Source organism: Lipotes vexillifer, unplaced genomic scaffold (assembly GCF_000442215.2).
Source record: "Lipotes vexillifer unplaced genomic scaffold, Lipotes_vexillifer_v1.1 scaffold672, whole genome shotgun sequence".
Classification (NCBI taxonomy): Eukaryota; Metazoa; Chordata; class Mammalia; order Artiodactyla; family Lipotidae; genus Lipotes; species Lipotes vexillifer.
In genome coordinates, this window is record NW_006787454.1 from 1,007,246 (window position 1) to 1,026,950 (window position 19,705).

A 19,705-nucleotide genomic window follows, 5' to 3' on the forward strand; every position below is an offset into this window, starting at 1 on the left:
ATGTGGTATCCTCCCAGACCGGGGCACGAACCCGTATCCCCTGCATCGGCAGGCGGACTCTCAACCACTGCGCCACCAGGGAAGCCCCAGATGGCAGGTATTTTAACCACATCTTCTGTTTAGATAGGCTGCTGGTGAAGGTATGTGTTATTGAATCTGCCATGAACACTTCCTTCACCTCTAACTCCTAATTTCTTCATGGATGTCACTTCCTATAGCAGCCTTTCCTGATCACTCCACTTCTCCCAAATAGAGTAGATGTGTCTGCTATGTATTTATATAGTATCCTGAGCCACTTACCATGCTGCTTATTTCCCTGTATCCCTCATTGCGTTAGGCTCTGTAAAAGCAGTGTTGCTCATCATTGTATCCCTGACACCTTGCCCAATGACTGGCGACATACTCATTTGAAACATTCATTTTTTGAATGGATGCATGACATTGTACAGTCAAAAATTTTGTCTGTCTCACTGCCCAGTTTTGAAGACTATTCTTCAGTTTGTGCTTTCTGCCATTATGTAAAGGGTTTTTTTTTTTTTTTTTTTGGTCTGTAACTCTGTCTTTTGTTCAAAGAAAAAATATTTATTTGATTACTGCCCACTGAGTTCTTCTGCTGTCGGTCTCAGCCTCAGTCTTAATCACCTGAAATCATGCTTTAGTCTGTCTTGATAGCTTTTTTTGGTAATTAGGGTAGTCTCTTCATTTGTATGCTATCTATATGCTCTTGAAATGTTTTGCTATAAAGTCAACATTAGAACTATGAGTTTTGTTTTATTGCAATGATAATGAAGGTATGAAGAACTCAGTAAAATTCAAACCAGTCTCCAAGTTTGTTCTTCAGCTAGAGGAACTTGCCCACTATTGTTTAAAAAAAAAAAATAGCAGCCTTATTGAGATATAATTCATATACCATAAAATTCAGCCTTTTAAAGTTTACAATTTGATGTTTTTTAATATATTCCACAGAGTTGTGTAACCATCACTGTTACATAATTGCAGAACACTTTTTATCATTTCCCCAAGACACAGCATACTCATTAGCAGTCACTCCTCATTCTGCTGTCTGTCTCTATGGATGTGCCTATTCTGGATATTTCATATAAACGGAATCATACAATATGTGGCCTTTTTGTGTCTGGCTTCTTTCACTTGGCATGATGTTTGAGAGGTTCATCCATGTGGTAACATATTTTTGTACTTGATTCCTTTTTATGGCTGAATAATATTCCACTGCAAGGACACTTTGCAGCAGTTGATGGGCATTTGGGTTATTTCCACTTTTTGGCTATTATGAATCATGCTGCAGTGAACATTCATATACAAGTTTTTGTGTTGACATATGTTTTCAATTCTGATAAGATATGATCTTATCAGGATTCAGTTATTGCCTTTAGGTTACAAATGATTGGGAACTTAAAAATAATGTTATTAATGTATAACATACATATGGAAATCGTAAGTGTTTACCTCAGTGGTGAACACACCCATGTAATAAGAGCCAGGATCTAGAAAGAGAACATTGCCAGTATTGTTGGGAACTTTGATGCTTGCTTTGGTGTGGGTTATCTAAATTTACCTGAATGCTCTGGCAGAGCTGAAAGCTTAACTATATATTTGGGACATAAGCTCAGTAGATGGCTTATTGTATAGAATTGCAGTGATTGAGGTAATGGACTCTAGGGTTTCAACTGCTTGGGTTCAAATCCCAGCTCTACTGCTTGAGACCATGCACAAGTTACTTAGCATCTCTCTGCCCCAATTTCCTCTTCTGAAAAATGGGAGTAAGACTACCTCATAGGGAGTATTAGCATAAGTAGATTGCTTAGAAAATTGCCTGATGATCATACTAAGTGCTGTATATGTGTTACCTATTATTATGATTATTGCTATGATTGTGTATATCTTCTCTAGAGTATAAGCTACGCTTGTCTGACTTATTTATCACTGTATTCCCAAAGACTAGCACTGTGCCTGGCACATAATAGATTTTCAATAATTTTTTGAGGAAGGAAGAGAGGGAGGAAGGAAGGAAGGAAGAGATTTTAAATGAGTGGCAGAATTCCCAAATCCTTTTCTGAAACTGCTTTTGACAGCTACACTGTCTTTTATTTACAACAGCTTTTGGAGCTGTTTGACAGCGAAGACCCACGGGAACGGGACTACTTAAAAACAGTCTTACACAGAATTTATGGCAAGTTTCTTGGTCTTAGAGCATTTATCCGAAAACAGATTAACAATATTTTTCTAAGGTAAGTGGAGGGTGGGGGGAGAAGGAGAAGCAAAGTTGGTGGTTTTATAGAAGTATTAAGTAAACCTCAAATATTTGACCATAGTGTACTGACTTTTTCTCTTTTTTCTTTTTCTTTTCTCTCCTCCCCTCCCCTCCCCTCTTCTTTTCTCTCTTTTTTAGGTTTGTTTATGAAACAGAACACTTCAATGGTGTAGCTGAACTGCTGGAAATATTAGGAAGGTAAGCACATTTTTATCTCATTGCTAATCTCAGGTGAATGTCGTTGTGACAGGTTCAGGTGGCACAGGGAAATGCTACCCCAAATCCCTTGCTTGTATGTACATCAGGTCTCATCTGTCCTTATAGCATGTTTCCCGGCTGACTCTACAAGACACAGTTTTGTGTTTCCCTTGTTCCATAATTATGAATTGCTATTTTTTTGGAATGACTGAAAGAGCTAACAGTTTATTCATTATTCATCTAATTGCAGTCAGGCCAGTTACCTCTTATTCTTGTCAGTTTCGTTTCTAGGCTACCTCTCCTCTGCCATAATTTTTGAAAGTAAGTTTATAATAAGTTAGAAAGATTGCCATTTTCAAAGGGTCCATGTACCCAGGTGAAGTTCTTGAACAGCTGCTGCCTGGAGTAGTGGAATTAATTGGAAAGAGACAGCTGTTGTGTGGGTTTCTACACACAAGAGAGCTAATGTAACTGGACGATGTGATTACTTAGTCTCTCCTCCTAATATGAGGAGAGAAGGAAGGTGGAGTCACACGGTTCTCTCTGGGACTTCCCATAGTTGGGCTCTTTACCCAGGGGTAATCTTGGCCTGGGCCAATTTCAGGAAGGGGAAGGAATGATGTCTGGAAATGGAAAGGGTCATGAGTGAGCAAGGCAGGCGATTATTTGGGGAAGGAAAAGAGGGAAGGGAAAATAAAGAGTTGTTGATACAAAAGCTTTTGGGAACTATCCAACTAGGTGTGAGAGCTCAGGAGCCTCTGCTGGGAGATCAGAAGCAAATTTCCTTCTTTTAAATTTCCTTCCTACTTAAAGATATTCTTTAAAGCAACTAAGAAGTCTTGAATGCCACTGGGGTGGGTTTTGGGTTGTTCTGGACTAAACATAAACTGACTAAGATTTAACCTAATCTCACAAGAACAGTGTCTCAATTTAGCTTGTTGTGGTAACATTGCTAATTCATGTCTCTTTTCTTTTTCCTAGTATTATCAATGGCTTTGCTTTACCTCTTAAGGCAGAACACAAACAGTTTCTGGTGAAAGTGTTGATCCCTTTACACACTGTGAGGAGCTTATCACTCTTCCATGCCCAGGTAGAATTTTGTACAACTACTTTTGGAAGCAAAATAAAGTTTGTAAACCCAGTGTTTCATTGATATTGTTATTTACTTAATTTACACAAACAAAACGCTTGTTAAAGTTTAAAATATTCCCCAAGGCAAATAAAAACGTGTATATATTTTCCTATGTATAGGAGCGTCATGGGAATATTTTTCAAGTGGGAGAAGCATTTGTTTAATCATATCATTTTACGGAGAGAACTTAGATACTTGCCCAAGTTCACACAATTATATACTGAACAGGTTGCATATAATAAAATGTAATGGGCTTTTCAGATTTGTACCTTTGGACATGTGTAATCATTTTGGGATGTTCTTGAATCTTTTAGCTCATCCTCATTTTGCATTAGTCTATCCTTGCCCTTTGCCCCCTCTTCTAGTTCATTCACCATTTCCTTCTCACTTTCTATATACAAATAACACTCTCAGAAGTAAACAAATCAATCAGTATTTTCACTTACTTTTATTTTTAGCCTCCATTACTTTAAAAAGCACACCCTCTCTAGTCCCCACTCTAATTTCCCTGCTAAAACTGCCTTGCATGGTAAGCATGTCACTAGGAGGTAGATAAATGATCTAGTGGCATTTTAATTTTACCAGTTCAAACCTCTGACGCCCTCCTCCTTGCAATGGGAATGTTTTGAGTTTGCATAAAAATGTAACACATTTTTCAGAGTGGTGTTCCTCTTTAAATGTGAAATGCTGTGTTTCGAGGAAAAATTAGTCCATATGCTTCTAATTTAGAACACCATCAAAATGTTGTTTCGCAAGGGTGGATTTCTTGTCCAAGAATCTTTACGAGCCCTTTTGCAGATCTTGTCTCTAGTTTTTGAAATAGGATATCACACTTCATGATCATTTACAAATTCTTACCTCGATGAGTTAGCGTCAGATGTAGAACTCTTCGTGTTTGTCCAGGGCTCTACTTGTGGCAGGTACAACCTTTTATCTTTCCATGAAACTGCTTCAGTTTGCGCCTGCCATTTCATGCCACCAGCAATGTTTTTAATAAGTGCCTGCTTCTCATATAGGACTCTTCTGGAACCACAGTAAACCCCAATACTGTTGATGTTCCAGCAAAGAGAAAAGAAGCCCATGAGATGTAGCTCAGACTATATGTAGATGAGATACTTTCAGAATATACTGGATGTGCTGTTTCACCTCTGCTTTTCATTAGCTGAATATCTCATGTCCCAATATTCTTTTTAAAAAAATTTCCCTGGAGCCTTGTTAGTGTCAGTCTTTGGCTTGAAAAAGTTGCTTCATATTTCGCTTTATATATATTTTATTTTAAAAATGAATTGAATGTGAAGTTATTAAAACCAGACTCTGGAAACTTTTTAGGGCTTTTTAATAATACATCTTTGAGCCCTGAGTATATAGAATTTCCAATTTTGTCTTTTGTCTGTTTGTTTCTTCAGCTGGCATATTGCATAGTACAGTTTCTGGAGAAAGATCCTTCACTCACAGAACCAGTAAGTATTTTTTCCATAATTTCAAAAAACTTCAGCAAGACCACTTTTCATGGTGTATATAAGAAAATTAACTGCAATTTGTTTTTCTCCTTTTCATTTTAGGTTATTAGGGGATTAATGAAATTTTGGCCCAAAACATGTAGTCAAAAAGAGGTAAGTGCTCAATGTCAGTGTGTTAATAGCTTACTAGAGCACTGAGATAATAAGCATGTGTAAAAATGCATTATCTCCTCTAATCCTTATTGTAACTCAGCAAGGCAGGACTGTAAATATTCTCATTTTACTAGTTATGAAACTGCTATTTAGAGGTTAAATAGCCTACCTGGGTATGCTAAGTACAGGTGATTAGGCCACAACCTGCCTCCCTGATTCCTGAACCCTGGGCTTTTACCCTGGGCTGCTCAGCCCTGGGTAAGCCCAAGGCAGACCCCAGTCATATGTCCAACTGTCTAGCTCTACTGATGTCCCCTTCCTAGTGACCACCTACATAATATGAAGGTTTTGCTGTCACTGTTGATAGATGCTACAGCAAGCTGCCCCAATACCTACTTTAAAGCATCATGTAGGTGAGATCTTACTATGCACAATCTTAAAATATATTACAGACCTTTAGTTTCAGCTATTCACAAGTGGCCCTGGAAATCTCTTATCTACAGTCATTTGTACTTTTGCCAAGACCTAAGTGAGCATGTGCTGTGTGAGGTTTCCGTGGAGGAAGTGAGGCTCTTAGCTTTGTGGTGAGCCTAGCTGGGCACCAGATCTGTACCCACTTTTCTGAAAGGTTAGAAATCATATGGAAAATGGCCCAGAAACAAAGGTCAGCTGTTAGTTTTTCATTTGGACAGTATTTTGGAAGAACTTCAGAATGTTTCTCAACAAATGACAAGGCTTGACTATATTTCGCTTTTAACAGAAACACCCTCCTTCTCAAATCAGCTACAATTCTCCAAAACCCTACTTTACACATTTTCAGAAAATCATCTAATTTCTTAATACCTGTTAGGTAAGATTAAACTATGCATTGCTACCCAGATGCATGTCAAGATATGAAAACGTCATGTTTTGTACTTTAATTGCAGGCTTAATTTTTTTTCTAGGCAGTTATTTCTTCATACCTAAACAGGAAAGTGGTTTTAACTTCTCTGTCAGTTTTCCATTATATTGAAAATGACTATTGATTTGACTCCATTTTGTGATCTAAAAGCTCTGGTTTTGGAGGCAGATGGTACTGACATCACAAGATTCATTGTGCTCTGTAGTGAGTGAGTGTGTTCATATGTATATGTGTGTAAGTGTGGAGATTGGGTCCGTGTGTGCTGAGGGGTTTAAAGTGGCGTGTGTGTGTGGCTGAACCTCCTCATTTGTCTCTCCGACTTTGTGTGTTCTGCGAACTGGTGTCTCTTAGAGGAGCGCCTAGGACATAGCAGGGGCCATAAATGTTTGGCAAATATCTGCATGTGCTGCCGCCGTGAGCTTTGTCCATCGTGCCGGAGGGCCACTTGCCCACTGTTTTAAAAATATGGAGGAGGGGAAGAGAGCCCCAAAGGGATAGTCCCGTTTCCCAGGGCCCTGCTGCAGTGTGTAAGTACCCCTCATTCTGTATAATAGATGTAGCACATAGAGTATTTTTTCCAGAGTAAATAGAATCACATTTTCAATGCCGTAGGGAATTTGTTCTTAACAAGTACTCTCTGGTGAATTCCTTGTGAAATGAACATCTAGCATAAGTTAAACCCTGATTTGTTTTGTTCATGTTTGGTTTTATGTATAAATTTTCATTATATTAAAACTGTGCAAAACCCTCATTATTCCTCTTTGTCCATATGGATTTTTTAATCAAGCACCTGACACTTTGTGTTTTGCCTGTACTTCCAGGTTATGTTCCTTGGGGAGCTGGAAGAAATATTGGATGTGATTGAACCTTCACAGTTTGTTAAAATCCAAGAACCTTTGTTTAAACAAATTGCCAAGTGTGTCTCTAGCCCCCATTTTCAGGTTAGTAATAAGAGGGCATGAGCCAGAGTGGCTTATACAACATGTATTATTTTGGTAAAGTTTCATCGGTACTGAAAGAAATGTAATGGACACTAACTACCTGTTGTTGTTGTGGTTGTTTGTTTGTTTTTTTGCGGTATGTGGGCCTCTCACTGTTGTGGCCTTTCCCGTTGCGGAGCACAGGCTCTGGGCGTGCAGGCTCAGTGGCCATGGCTCACGGGCCCAGCTGCTCCGCGGCATGTGGGACCTTCCCGGACCGGGGCACGAACCCGTGTCCCCTGCATCGGCAGGCGGACTCTCAACCACTGCACCACCAGGGAAGCCCTACCTGTTGTTTTTATTGGCTGATTTTTCACACGATAACAATACTTTTGGTAATCACCACCTTCATCTTGAACACTTTGTTACATGACAGCTGCTGTGATGGTGCTTTCTGTCCAGTAACTTGAATTCTCATGACCACTCTGCAAGGAGGGCATTATGATTTTTACAGATGTAAACACTGACCCTCAAAGTGGTAAAATAACATGTCTCAAGTAAAAGGGCTGAATAAGAGGTGGACCGGTAGGGCTGCTATAGTGTGTAAGAGAGAATGCTGAATAAAGCTTAAAAGAAAAAGAGAATGCTGATATTCTATACTGTGCTAGATGTTTTACATACATTACTCGTAAACTTCAAATTATCCTGAGGCTTCACCCCCACTTTCTAGATGAGAAAAATGAGGCTCAGAGAATGATTTGCTCAAGTTCCCCAGTTAATAGGGAGTGGGGAGTCACATAGGCGTCGCTTCTGGTGGAGGCCCGTGCCCTTCCTGTGGCACCACTCTGCCTCCTTGTGGCCGCTCTGGGAGAACACAGGGAGGGTGAGCCTAGTCAACCCTTTTGTCGACTGGGGACATTTTAGCGGTGCTGTGGGACCCACACTGGAGAGAAGAAGGTGATCTTGGGTGAAACACGTTAGGTTTTATACTTTGGCTGTCTCACCAAAGGTCCAAGTCACAGACCTAGAGAATTGACTCTTTATATACTGCCTGTTGATTTGAAGAGACCGTTCAGATTGTATTTGGCAGCACAGAACCCCATTGCTAACATGGGGGACTTGATGGTGGACTTTTCTCAGAGCTGTCATTATCCTGCATAGTTAGAGACACTGGCTGTAGTTGTTGTTTTAATTTTTGACCTAAAGACATCTTAGTATGTCAAGTCAGTGATCTTATGATAACTTTGCAATTGTACCACAAAGCCAAAAAAAACAAAAAAAAAAACAAAAAAAGAGTAGAAACCATTACCTTCAGATGATATGACATGTCTAGATGTTTTTTTAAATGTGGGACACTGTGTACATGTTTTACATATTACATATGGCCTGTGGTGCTCAAATATCTGGATTGTTTACCTTATTTTTCAGTTTTTATCATGTGTTTGTGGTAATGGAGGGCAAAGAGCAGGACTCTCTTTTCAAATGAGTACCGCCAGGGAGCCTTAAATGAAGCTCAGAAGCTTAGAAAGGAGACAGACTGTCATAATTAGCTAGGGCTGTGTCTTAGGGCTACTCTAACAAAATACCACAGACTCTGGTGGCTTATAAACAACAGAAATTTTTTCTCACAGTCCTGGAGGCTGGCAGTCTGAGATCAGAGTGGCAGCACCGTTGGGTGAGGGCTCTCTTCTGGGTCGCAGACTTCTTGCTGTATCCTCACATGGTGGAAGGGGCTAGGGAGCTCTTGGGAGCCTCTTTTAAAAGGCACCAATCCCATCGTCTTTGGAGGTTAGGATCTCAACTTAGGAGTTTTTGGGGGACACAAACATTTAGACTGCAGCAGGCTTCCATAACAAAACACCCCACACTGTGTAGCTTAAACAACAGGAATTGATTTCTCATAGTTCTGTAGACTGGAAGTCTGAGATCTGAGTGCCAGCGTGGTATGCTTCTCTGAGGGCTCTTTCTGGCTTGCACATCTTCTCACTGTGTCCTCACATGGCCTTTCCCTCCTGCATGCTTGAGGAAAGAGAAGGAAATCTCTCTCTTCCTCTCTGTATAAGGCCACCAAGCCTATCGTATTGGGGCCCCACCCATATGACCTCATTTAACCTTAACTCCTATCTCCAGATGCACTCACACTAGGGGTTAGGGCTTCAGCATTTGGATTTCCTGCAGGAGGGGGAGACGGGGATGGAGGTAGGGGAGTGGGGACACAATTCAGTCCATAGCAGAAGGAAAAAGAATTTTAAATTCCTTGACAGAGGTAAAACTGAGAGCAAAAGAAAGAAGGAGAGTAAAGAAGTTCTTTGTTCATTAATTGAGTGTTCATTGGTTCATCCAACAAACATTTATCGAGTGTCACTCTGTGTAGTCAGATGCCGCTCACTACTTGCCCAGGTGTGGCATTGGGGTTAGAAGGCTCTGAGCTAGAGACACTGCACTGTGTGTGTGCGCGGGAAGACAGTGGGTCCCAGGAAAGTAGTGGTTCTGTCCTGCTGTGAGACATGCTAGTTTTCACTTTGCATAAGCAGTGCCTTTCCTCTTTAAAGGGCTTTGCTGGATACTGACTTTCTTTCTGTAAGTGATTTTACATATTGATAAATAGATACATAGAGCTTAGGATACTTGTTAGCATTAAGTAGCAGGTAAATATTAGACTCATAGTTGGATATAGGAAACGCCTAGGTCTCTCTGCCTTTACTAGCATCCTCTTGTGGTCTCTTTAAAAATTTCTCCCATGGGTTGTTTTCAGAACAGCCTCATCCCCATTCCTCCTCTTCACCCTGCCCTTTCCTTGCCTTGTGCTCTACCTGCCTCAGCCACATGTATGCTTCATGTTTCTAGACACATTGTCCATGTTGGTGCCTCTGCCCCCCTTTCCTGTAATTCCTTTGGCCTGGAATGCCCTTTGCTTCTTTCCTTCATCCTTCAAAGCCCAGCTTAGATGCTATGGCCTGTGGTACATTTCTGCCACTCTTCCTCTCCCCCGAGTCATCTGGGTTGTTCTTTCTGCTCTTTCCTCTGGCGCTTTATTTCTAGATCTGATACAGCATCTATCACAGTTCGTGTTGCATTGGGGATCGTGGAACCCCCTTTCCCTACCAGCACACGAGCTCCATAGGGATAATAGAGTGAAGAGGTTAAGCAGGGACTTAGGAGTCTGTCACTTGCTAGCCATGTGACCTTGAGGCTATGGCTTATCTCCTCTGAGCCTCAGTTTCCTCATTTGCAAAATAGAAATAATGGTACCTACTCTGTGTGTTGGTTGTGAGGATTAAATGAGAAAATATGTAAGTGAAACACTTACCGCAGTGCCTGGCATATAGTAAACATTCAATAATAGTGAATTATTTTCTTTGTACTCTGAGTGTCTAGTGCCTTATGAGACCCAGGATTTTTTTGTGAACCAAATTGAATAATGGAAATGGAAAGGTTCTAATTTCTCAGAGTCTATTGGTGGGCACAGGTTGTACCATTTTATTAAATTAAATGATTACATTTAAGTTAAATTTAAATTTATTTAATTAAAACATAATTTCTTAATCTGTATGAATAAAAGAAGCTGCTCTTTTTTCCCTTTCCCCATATAACTACTCCTTTTAGAGGTTTTTAGATTTTTTATTTTTTTGAGACTTTGGTTTATTGGAATTATTATTGTTATTTTAGATTACTTTTTAGATTTTTTCTTTTTTTTGAGACCTTCCTCTGAATTCAGAGAGTCAGTTGATAAATGTGGCAGTCAGAAAAAAGGGGTCTGAGATAGCAAGCGAATGTACATACAGCCAGTATCCCTGAGTCCTAAACTGAGTGACTTCCTCCTGGCTTACCCAGTTCAAAGGAAGGGACCAGAAATGAACTCTGGAAAGAGTCTGGGCACTAGACTCACATCCCAGTTTATCATTGACTAGCAGTGTGACTGTGGCCAGGTTCCCAATCTCTCTGAACCTCAGTGCCCTCTTCTGTACCATGGTTGCCACTCCTTGGATGGTGGTAAGGATGACACATTCTGACTGCAGGGTGGGCACAGTGCCTGGCCATAGGAGGTGCTTAGCAAATGCGCCTGCTCTGCAGGGATGGGCAGCTGGGTTTTCTTCAGCAGCTACTGACTGAAGGCCAGCCACGCGCTGCACCTTGTGGTTGATCTACAGTGTGCGACATGAAAGAGGTGAGCCAGGAAGGGGATTAAAGTGATGGGAAAAACAGTGTAGCATATAGAAGTAGGGTGAGGGTGTCTGGAGCTTGCGAGCTGTGTATGGAAAATGTGGAATCAGATGAAATGGGCATTGTTAAAGGAGAATATAAATAAGTAGGTAGGAAAACTTCTTTTTCATCCCCAAATTGATGAACCACTTCGGAACTTTCTGAAAGATTTTAAACCCACAAAAATGTAAAGTGCGATTAATAATTTAATTTTATACTTGATTGAATGATATTAAGATAGTCTTAAAATACTTTTGTTTGAAGAGATTATAATTTTGTTTTATCTTTGTCTTTCTCTCTTAACATTTTATTTTTCTTTTCTCAAAGGTGGCAGAAAGGGCACTCTATTATTGGAATAATGAATACATCATGAGTTTGATAGAAGAAAACTCTAATGTCATCCTTCCCATCATGTTTTCCAGTCTTTATAGGATTTCAAAAGAACATTGGAATCCGTAGGTGTTCACAGTTTTCCCCCTCCGTCCCTCCCTCCTCCCCTTCCTTCCTTCCTTGCTTCCTTCCTTCTTCCCTCCCCCCTCCCTCCATCCCTCCTTCCCTCCTTCCCTCCTTCCCTCCTTCCCTCCTTCCCTCCTTCTCTCTCTCCCCCCTCCTTTGGCCTCTCTTCCTCTCTCCTTCTCTTTTGCTTAATAAAATGTCTTGCATGTATGCTGTGTATCAGATGTTGTGCTTGATGCTGAAGATAGATATGTGAAAAGATAAAATCCCTACATTTTAGAAATTCACTGACTGGTTGGGGAGACCCACAAATAAACAGACATTTTATAAAACAGTGTTTTAAGTGCTGTTATATTCAGATATCTGTTTACTTGAGGGCTTCTTGACCTGTCTGTGAATGTAGCTGAGGTATTTTGGGGATGCTCTGGATCAAGAGGAGAAGTTTGTGGATATTGCTAGGGTGATGATGCTCAAACTGAATCTTAAAAGAATTTGGCAGGTGGATGGGATGGAGAAGTCCATTCAGATAGTGGGTCTACCCATCACATAAAAAAGGCCCAAAAAGGTAAGAAGCACCTGTCTTGTTCTGAGACCTGTGAATTTGGGAGGGCTGAAGCACAAGGTCATTTGGGGAGGTTGCTGGAAGGTAGGGTTAGAAAGTGGAGTGGTGCCCACATGAGTCTTCACCCAGTGGATGATAAGGAAACACTAAAGAGTTGTAAGAAGGGAAGTGCTCTGAACTGATTTGCATTTTAGCAAGATCCATGTCTTAAAAACCAGTTCAGTCACTATATGGGTTCTCTAGGGGGAAAAACATTTTAAAATGTTCAAAGAGGAGTTTATCATCTAGTCTTGTGAAAGTTAAAGCATTCTGTATTTGAAGAGCTTTACATATTTCTCTGTGGAATAGAAAGAAAATTTCATGTGGCGTTAAAAATTAGAGATAATTTAGTATATTCGTAGTATGTTTGTCTAAAAGTTTTACATACAACTATAAAATACCGTATTTCTTACTTTTCACATTTGTCAAATTTTATGACTAAAACTTATAAGAATAAAGAGCTAGCAAACAAATCTCATTATGTAGATAGCCTCTTGAGAACCTAGAGAGTGGTTCTAGCAAGTGTAACTGCTCAGTAGGTTGTATTTAGCTCTTCTCCATCACTGCCCATCCTAGTTGAGAAGGTCGTTCCCCTAAGTTTCCCTTTTAATGGACACAGTGCAGAAGCAACACGGCAAGTCCACTTTCTTATAAATGTTTTAGAAGGATCAAATCCAGCGTTTATTATATGGCCTAACTTTTACCAATGCCTTTTTCAACGGTATTCGAAACACACTAAAGGGAAGTAATGTCGTGTAGTTTTGCAAAGGGCAGTGTTATTTAGACTCTAGTCTGAATATACCAAGCCCGTCATGGCCGAGTCCTCACATTGCCAAGAGCTTATTCTTCCACTTGATAAGCATAGGCAGCCGTTTGGCTCTTTAGCTGTTTAGTACTCCACAGCTAGTAGTAGCCATCACCAGCTTGCCAGTTACCTTACCAGCCTGTGTATTGGGTCAGCAAGGGGACCAAGGAGTGGATGGACTGATGCAACTCCCAACTAGAGACATAACTCGTATTAAACTGCCCAGCTTACAGAGGCTTGGTATCATCTTTGAGTATGAATTATAGATATATAAAATTTGTTACCATGGGAACAGCCTTTGATTTTGATGAATTATGTATATTATCACTTTAAAAATAAAATTCTATGCAAATTCAGGTCTCGAAGTTTGGTCCTACCACAGGTGCTCATTTTTAGGGTGAAGTTGCTTTATTTTTATACTTGCCTTTTTATTAAATTAAATTAACAAGTGCCCACAGGCAAGTCTATTCTGGGTACCCATAATTAGGAGGGCAAAATTAGATTTTGTTTTTCTAATCCTGCCAACCCCTCAGAAAGATATTTTACCTAAAGAATGTAGCTCTCTTGATGTTGAAGTGAATTGTAGGTCATTTCTAGTTGTTCCAACTAAAAAGGGATGGAGACTGTGCAGTGTGAGGAGCTCATTCAGATAAAGGCTGTATATCCGCTCTCTTCATTCAGCATCCCATTATGTAGGACTAACCAATATGTTCCCTTCTCTCTGTGCTTCCAGGGCTATCGTGGCATTAGTGTACAACGTGTTGAAGGCGTTTATGGAAATGAACAGCACCATGTTTGATGAGCTGACAGCCACATACAAGTCAGATCGTCAGCGGTAACTTTTTAAAGCTTTTTTGTCAGCCGTGCATAATACTATCGAGTTCTTTTTTTGCTCTTTGCTGAAGTTGCCTAATTGTACCTGAAATCCTAAGCAGCAAATTTTATTTATTTCCATATTCGTTTTCACGTGATCGTTAGCGGTGACTTTATTAGTCTGCCACTGGGTAACAGAGTGTCATTTTGAAAAAGGCTGCTTTCCTTCTTCCCTTCCATGATGTTTCTCTTCTGCCTCAGGGTTAGGAGCCTGGCACATAACTGGTATTTCAGGTCCACTTAAGGGGACCATCAAGTAGTTTGCCATCTGGAGTCACTCCCATTCTGAACTAGATTTCTGAACTGATTTGTACTTCACTCCAGCAGCAGGAGAGATGAGGCACCGTTTTTGTTTAGCTCTTTGGTCCAGAACTTACTTTCTATACTAAAACCCAACAAATTCCTTATGATTTAGAGAGCAGTGAAAAGAACAAGGAGGTAAAGTGTATTATACAGATCTTGAAATGTTTAAGATCAAAGGAGAGCAGAAACCAGTTGAACTCTTTATCGTAAATGCTCTGGTTTAGTAGGCCTTTCTTGAGTTCATTTACATGATTCTTCAGTTTTGATATTTCTTGTTCAATGTGTTCACTTTCCAAAAGATGTTGTCTTAGTCCGTTTGGGCTGCTATGACAAAAGACCACCTGGGTATTTTATGGGTAGCTTATAAAGAACAAAAATGTATTGCTCACAGTTGTGGAGTCTAGAAGTCCAAGAGCATGGCACCAGCATGGTTGGATGAGGGACCTCTTTCTGGTTCATATCTGGTCTCACTATGTCTTCACATGGTGGAAGGGACAAGGGGTCTCTGTGGGGTCTCTTTTATAAGAGCACTAATCCCATCCATGAGGGCTCCACCCTCATGACCTAATCACTTCCCCAAAGCCCCACCTACTAATACCGTCACCTCTGTGGGTTAGGATTTCAGCATATGAATTTTGAGGGCACACAGATATTCAGACCCTGGCTTGATATACATGGAGAGATTGAGGAAAGTCTGGAGAGCTTGTTAGTAGTTGAGCCTCTGGGTTGGCTTTTCTCATCCAGAACAAAATGTCAGCTTTGTGTATATCATAAAAGCACGGACCTTCAAGGATCCCAGAGTTTTCATACTCAAGACCTGGCTGAATCTCCTGAGCAAAACTATCTGTGGTTCCCTTGCATCTTTGCCCAATTTTTAATGTGTTACTTGGATTTTAGATAAAAAGAACAATGAAAGGAAAGGTTTGGTGGCAGGGACAAAGGACCTTCACAGTGATTTTTTTTTTTTTTTTTTTTTTTTGGGTACCCCTCTCACTGTCGTGGCCTCTCCTGTTGCGGAGCACAGGCTCCGGATGCACTGGCTCAGCGGCCATGGCACACGGGCCCAGCCGCTCTGCGGCATGTGGGATCTTCCCGGACCGGGGCACAAACCCGTGTCCCCTGCATCGGCAGGTGGACTCTCAACCACTGCGCCACCAGGGAAGCCGATTTTTTTTTTTTAATTACCAGGATGCAGTATAGAAAAGTGACTTAATTATGGAATATGGCAAGTGTTTAATGGTAGAGAGAAGAGACTGAGATATTTTATGCCACATTGAAATAAATACCAGTTATTGGATATGTTGTACCATACCTAAAGAACTTTTAATTTACTATACAGTATTTATAGTTGCTGCAAATCATTAAATTTATAGTAACCCTCCATGTTCCAAACTTAAATTAAAATCTTTAAAAAAATGTTATTTAAGTAAAGGAGATACAGGACACATTTTTATACTGTGACATACAATTAAGGAGTGCATTGTACATAATATCCTTTCTTTTATGGTAAGTAAAAACCCATTTTTATTTTCCTAGTTGAATAAGGATTAAATCTGTAGAATTCCATTAAGACTATTAAAGACCTTATTCCTAAAATATTCAAATCGATTGAATTAAATTCATTCATTTCTGTTGAATTTCAGAAATGTTTTCTGATCATTTATCATTTAAACTAAATAGGCCAAACTCTTGAAAAAGATAAGAATGAACCAAGGGGACCAGGAATAGCCACTATGAAGCTGATTCTGATAATCTGGTATATTAAAGCGACTTATAGTGAGTGGACTTTCTTAATAACAGAAGGGTTTCTTTAAAGCCAGGGTAATATTTTGTCAAGTGAGCAATAGAAAGTTTTACCGAATAGTTGGAAATACTGGTTTTTCCATGGATGTGGGAAGAGAAAAAGAGACTAAAGAGATTTATTTGGTATTGTTAGACAAGAAATGAAAGGAGGAGTTCACTTCCGGAAGGCAAGAAGTAACTAACTGTTTCAGTTCAGATCAAAATTTAAGTATTACAAATCTGAAATACTTTGTGGGCGGAGTAAGTAACACTGATAGATATTGATACATATGCCAACATTAGTGTTCTGTGAAATTGAAATTGGAAGAGAGTTTGACATTATCTCTAGTATGACAACTTGGTGGAGTTTGAAATTGCCACCTACAGGTAGAGAGAAAAGTGGGAAAGAATGGGGGTGACAGAAGCTATCTCAGAAATATTTAGGATTTTTGAAGATAAAGCTGTCAGTGTAAAAGATGTATGATGACTCAGCAAGAAGTTCATCTGGAAGAAAAGCTCCACAGGATAGACTGTGATGATTACCATGCAACTCTTCATCAAAGACTTGTGAACTGCTTCAGCAACAAGATGAGTGTTTTAATCATGTCAGCACTTAATTTAAACTGCAGATTAGGGCAGGAAGAACCTAACATATGTTTAAGCTGTTCTTTTAGTTGGATAAGGTCTCTAAGCCCTTGCTTACCATCTTCTTCCTCCTCCAAATAGGAAGATCAATATGCATTGAAACTCAGCAGGATCTGTAGAATTTACTTTTAAATCAGTGTTCTGTGATAACATTTATTTAGACCTAATATTATCCCCAGACTGTACTGAGAAACCAAAAGTGATAATTTACCAAACAGCTTGCTTTACAGTTAAGAATCTAGTATCCGTAATGGTTGGAGAATTATCTAATCTTGCCCTTGTTACCCTATAAGTAAAAATTTTCAGGATCAGAATTACCAAATAGGTAATTGTTTGAAAAACTGTTACACTCACTGAAATTCATATTGTGCAGATTGTATTTGAGCTGGTTGGAACTAGTTGTAGTAAACGAGGCTTAAATGACCGAAATAATAATTATAAAATGATAATATTAATTACCATATTATATAATTAAATGTTCCCTCAATACTCTAGTGGAATGAGGTTATAAAATTCCTTAGATATTTCTAGAGACATTTTGGCGGGGGGGATGAAGATTAATTTCTGTTGCTGTAGATATCAATATAACTTTTAAAAAATTGGTGACAATAAAAAATATGAGGCAATGGAATTATATACACATTTCACTTAACCTATGTGGATTTCCTCCCCTGAGTACATATTGTACTGTAGTGAAGTACGAAATTCTTACCAAGTGAAGTTAAGTTCTTACCAAGTGAAGTTGCATAAGGACCATAATCTGCCATGCCTGGGGTGGCAGAGCCCCTGTTTTCAGGATTTATCTGAGTTTGTGGATTCACAAATGTTATCTGGGTCTGCTGTTTACTGGTTCATCACAGCATGAAGAAACTAGGGACAGTGTAGTGAATTATTTTTAATAAATATGAAATTATTTAATGTATAGTATAGCCATGTGTTCCTGATTTGTGTACTTACTACATCATTGATGTTAAAGTTAACGTTCTTTATTTTATAAAAATATGGTAATCTAAAAATGTCCTTGGCAAAATGAAATTTGTTTACCCTATCTATCTGTCTATCTATCTATCTATCTATCTATCTATCTATCTATCTATCTGTTTATTTTTGGCTGTGTTGGGTCTTCATTGCTGCGCACAGGCTTTCTCTAGCTGCGGTGAGTGGGAGCTACTCTTAGTTGAGGTGCGCAGGCTTCTCATTGCGGTGGCTTCTCTTGCTGCGGAGCACGGGCTCTAGGCACACGGGCTTCAGCAGTTGTGGCTCGCAGGCTCTAGAGCACAGGCTCAGTAGTTGTGGCACTCGGGCTTAGTTGCTCCACGGCATGTGGGACTTCCCGGACCAGGGCTCGAACCTGTGTCCCCTGCACTGGCAGGCGGATTCTTAACCACTGCTCCACCAGGGGAGTCCCTACCCTATTTTGAACATCTAGTTTTTTGGTAAATTTTACCAAACAGTGAAATCTGAAAAGTCTGGAAGTCATTAGTCAAATTGATATTGAGCCAAATTTGAAGGCTTGGAATGTTACAAATTTAATACCCAATAATATCAACAAAGTTCTGTCCAGAATTAAAACTGAAATCACAGAAGAATGTTTAATTTGTCCATATATATAGGTATAAAATAAGTTAGTAATGTGGATTTTGTGGTTTAATACTTGTAAGAACAAGATTCTGCTAAAGCGTTTACATATACATAATGTAAGAAAAATGAGTAATAATAAAGAAGAAGTATATTTTCTTGACCCTACCACATTCTTTGTATCAGTGTCATCTCTAGCAACCCTTCTGAGAAACTATTTGGAGACAAAAAGAAAATCAGATTTGAACTAGACCCAAAGTAAAAATGAATAATGTACCATTGGTTTTAGGATAACAGATACATAAAAATGATCATCATTTTTCTTTCTTGGTAATTTTGAAGTTAATTTTCTTTATTAAGCTAAGTATAAAGGAATATTAACGTAAAATATTAAAATATTCTTGTCATCTCCTACTCTATTTTATGTCTATATAAGTGTCAAGAAAAAATAAAAAGCAAGAGAGAGAAAAACCAAAAATGCCGAATTTTTCAGAGACCTTTTAAAAAGTCTGGGGAAAAGTATGTCAAAGGGGCAGTTATTGTTGGATAATCTCTTTAAACTTTCTCAGTTGTTTACCTTGTATTCTATTTTTTCCCCAGTGAGAAAAAGAAAGAAAAGGAGCGTGAAGAATTGTGGAAAAAACTGGAGGATCTGGAGTTAAAGAGAGGTCTTAGACGTGATGGGATAATTCCAACTTAACAAAAATAATGACAATAACCTTACTAACCTGTGGAGTCACACATTTATGTAGTAGAAGATGGAGCAGCAGTTTTCTGTATTGTGCAACTTTACAGTAGATTTCACATTTGTTTCATTATTACAACAGCACTGTATATACCTGTCTCTAAGTAAAGGAAAAAAAAATACGGACTTCAGTCCAAAGTTTGGACAGTAGATGGACTTCTCAGAACTTGGCAAACATAATCATTGTTCTAACCCTCTTTTAAAAGAAAAAAAAAAGCAGTCTTCAAAGATCTGTCAATGAAATTTGTATATTAAAATTCCATTATTGGGAGTTCCTTATTTATCATTAGCAGAGAGTATGAAACAACTTTCAAATGTGAACAATCTTAAATTTAGCTTGTCTTTCTGCTAAGCTGTTAAGTGTATTTATAGTAAAGGAAGGGGAAAAAAAAAAGACTGTCATTTCCTTTTAAGTTTGTATAACATCCTCCTCTGGGTAACTTGACTGTAATTTGACATCTTTTCCTTTTGCACATCTTCATGAGTTGAATGTCCACGTGGAATGGGGCCGTGAATTATTAAGGTCCCTGATAAAAGTTCTGTTCACTGGAGTGAACATCTTTCCAGTAAGCAGGTAGTCCTGGTACTCCTTTAGTTTTAAAATTAGGAGTAAAAGAGAGCAGGTGATAAACATAGTAGGGAAGGGAATTTTGGATTCACGCATCAGTTTATGGTGAC

At 39.2% G+C, this 19,705-nt stretch overlaps 1 protein-coding gene across 3 annotated transcripts in view; it reads left to right on the top strand.

Annotated features, from left to right (window-relative positions):
- PPP2R5E (protein phosphatase 2 regulatory subunit B'epsilon) overlaps positions 1-19,408 on the top strand; it is a 150,831-nt gene extending 131,423 nt beyond the window's left edge. Inside the window, exons 6-14 of one of the 3 annotated variants that reach the window (XM_007460068.1) lie at positions 2,119-2,249; positions 2,411-2,470; positions 3,452-3,560; positions 5,009-5,062; positions 5,165-5,215; positions 6,938-7,057; positions 11,567-11,694; positions 13,835-13,936; positions 18,883-19,408. In XM_007460068.1, coding sequence (XP_007460130.1) covers positions 2,119-2,249; positions 2,411-2,470; positions 3,452-3,560; positions 5,009-5,062; positions 5,165-5,215; positions 6,938-7,057; positions 11,567-11,694; positions 13,835-13,936; positions 18,883-18,982 — 855 coding nt within the window. In that variant the 3' untranslated portion in view covers positions 18,983-19,408. The remainder of the gene's footprint in view (positions 1-2,118; positions 2,250-2,410; positions 2,471-3,451; positions 3,561-5,008; positions 5,063-5,164; positions 5,216-6,937; positions 7,058-11,566; positions 11,695-13,834; positions 13,937-18,882) is intronic. The other 2 variants (XM_007460069.1, XM_007460070.1) reach the window with 2 other exon arrangements.
- The last annotated feature ends 297 nt before the right edge of the window (positions 19,409-19,705 follow it).